This window comes from Anopheles darlingi, chromosome 2 (genome assembly GCF_943734745.1).
Source record: "Anopheles darlingi chromosome 2, idAnoDarlMG_H_01, whole genome shotgun sequence".
Taxonomy (NCBI): domain Eukaryota; kingdom Metazoa; phylum Arthropoda; class Insecta; order Diptera; family Culicidae; genus Anopheles; species Anopheles darlingi.
In genome coordinates, this window is record NC_064874.1 from 52,034,403 (window position 1) to 52,036,902 (window position 2,500).

At 37.6% G+C, this 2,500-nt stretch overlaps 1 protein-coding gene across 2 annotated transcripts in view; it reads right to left on the bottom strand.

Annotated features, from left to right (window-relative positions):
• The window catches only part of LOC125952910 (homeobox protein abdominal-B-like), a 20,116-nt gene that overhangs the window by 3,789 nt on the left and 13,827 nt on the right, over window positions 1-2,500 (bottom strand). For both annotated transcript variants that reach the window (XM_049682673.1, XM_049682672.1), the window contains one exon: window positions 88-299. In XM_049682673.1, the coding sequence (XP_049538630.1) occupies window positions 88-299 (212 nt within the window). The remainder of the gene's footprint in view (window positions 1-87; window positions 300-2,500) is intronic.

Below are 2,500 nucleotides of genomic sequence, written 5' to 3' on the forward strand. Positions count from 1 at the left end.
CCATAACCAAACGACCAAAGCAAGAGAAAGCAAATTAACTACCACGAAAACCATCAATGGAGCTATTACACTCTTTTCACGACCTACCTGCCTTTCGGTGAGGTTCAGATTCCGTGCCAGTTCCCATCGTTTCTGTTTTGAGACGTACGCATTGAACAAAAACTCCTTCTCCAGCTCAAGCGTCTGAAATTTTGAATACGGTTTTCGCTTCTTTCGTACAGTTACGTTGCCCGTCCATTCAAGTGGATTAGAAGGTGTGCAAGAGCCAACGCCGCTTACACCGACCGACAGACCAGACCCTGTATGAATAAACACAAAAAATATTTTTAAAACCTTCAAATTTAATTACCAAATGTGCGACGATATATCACATAAAGGGTATTAAATTTTATGTAACATTTGTTCACATTTTTCCTGTGCTGTGTGATTTTTTGTCATTGCTCACATATAATAAATGACTCATTTTGTCATATATAATACATGACTCAGTACATTGGAAATCTTTCGAGTGGAGTTTCATCAAAACAGTTTTTGAAATTCCGAAAACTTAATCTACACATTCTTCAACATATGCCATCGAGTATTTTCAGAATGTTAATATTGTTTGAACAGTTATTTAGTCCCCGCCCTTTATGCGAAACCGACAGGATGACATCATTTGTTTTCTTTAACATGTTCCCAAAAACTTGAATATTGGTCCTGGAAAAACACATTATCTCGCAAAAGTCAATATCTACATCTAGGATGATATAGCACAGAGTTACCATGGATACACCAATAGTGCATTTTTTCCGATTGATGCCATGGCTGCGTCTTTATATTTTCTTAACTACTTTTAACCTAAATGAAGGGAAGTAAGCAAGGTAGAAGTTTTCTTATTTACGGTAGTTAAACAAAAGCAAATCAACGTTGTTAGGACTACCTAACTTACTGAGATGGGTATTCAGCAAGTTAGGTAGTCCTAACAACGTTGGAATCCATAGCAAAGGTACAAAAAAAATCCAGGCGGGCACAATCCAGCGATAGCTACCTTATACAACACAATCAATTACCAAGGGGTGTTGGAACTACTCTAACAGGTGTTTTGTGCCTAATAGAATTATGAACGTTAGAAATCATCGTCGTTTATGGGATCCATAAAAGTAACACCTCTATTACCATTATTCACCCGGTGTGAAACAACACAGTAGCCATCGCTAAAGCAAACAGCGATGAACATATCAAACGAAGATATTTAACTGGTTTTTTTATTTGATGAGCTATTTATTTGATTATTCCACGCAATATAAAAGTTATAAATGGTTTGACAACCGTACAAAAGCACGCACTTCATTTAAAGGCATCAAAATTGATGTTTGATAATCAAATAAAATGAAATTGCGTAAACCGGGTTAAATTGTACAAAAATTAACAACCTTACGGTCATTTTGTAATTAATAGAGTGCTTGTCACCGAGACTTTCGGATGTATACTGCTTTAATGGGCCGTATGCTTGGGCATTTGGGTTTTGTGAGAAATCATAGTTTTTTGCATGCATAGTTAGTGCTGCTTTATATTCTACATTCTACTCAAAATCTCCCATAACTATGTTTACATCATTTGCCACATTTAAGCACCGCTTCAGCTCCATTTTCTAGGATTCAGGATCGATGCATGTGTTCTAACGAGTTTTCCCATTTTACTAAGAGCGATTGTCAATATTGACGTTGAATTGTAGTAGAAATTTATATAAATCCAACACTCCTTTTCATTAACTGCATCCCAATTGCACCATGCATTCAACTACTCTGGATAACGTCAACAGAGCATTAAAATCCAAGAATCCATCCAAGATACCAATTAGCTTTATGGATACCAATAAGCGCTATTTCTCGTTAGCCTAGGCGCTTCATTGCAACAAGGATAAAATGCAGCATTGCAGCAAGGACAATTCATGCTCATTGAATTGTATAATCAGTTCGTACATTCACTATAACACTACCATGTCGTTTTCGGTTCTCCATACGGGTGACGTGCAACGTGATTCGAATATAGATTAGATAAATAAATATAAACTAGAGTACGAATGCCTCGATACCGTGCCTCGCTACAGATATGAATGATCCGGAAGGATGTTTTTCGAGCAAAAATTGACGCTCTATGACTTCACACATCTCTGCTGTTATATAAACAAACCATGCACAGCTCCCTTTGTGCAGTAAACATGAATCAACCCATATCTGACGATCATCAGGAGGTTGGTTTCCGTTCCTGGACCATTTACATCATCTGGATTTACAGCAGAATCATAGGAGTAAACAACAACAAACACACGTGTCGCAAGGGCTACCGGGAATCTAAGGCTAGCTGGTGCAAGTAGCGGGCGACTTCTCCTGTCGGAAGTTAGTAAATCTCCCAATAGCCTTTCCATTCGGTTGAACAATTTTAGGATTGGGAAAAATACGTATACATAGGCATTCGCATATATCTATGTATACGTATGTACTAACGTATTTACGTA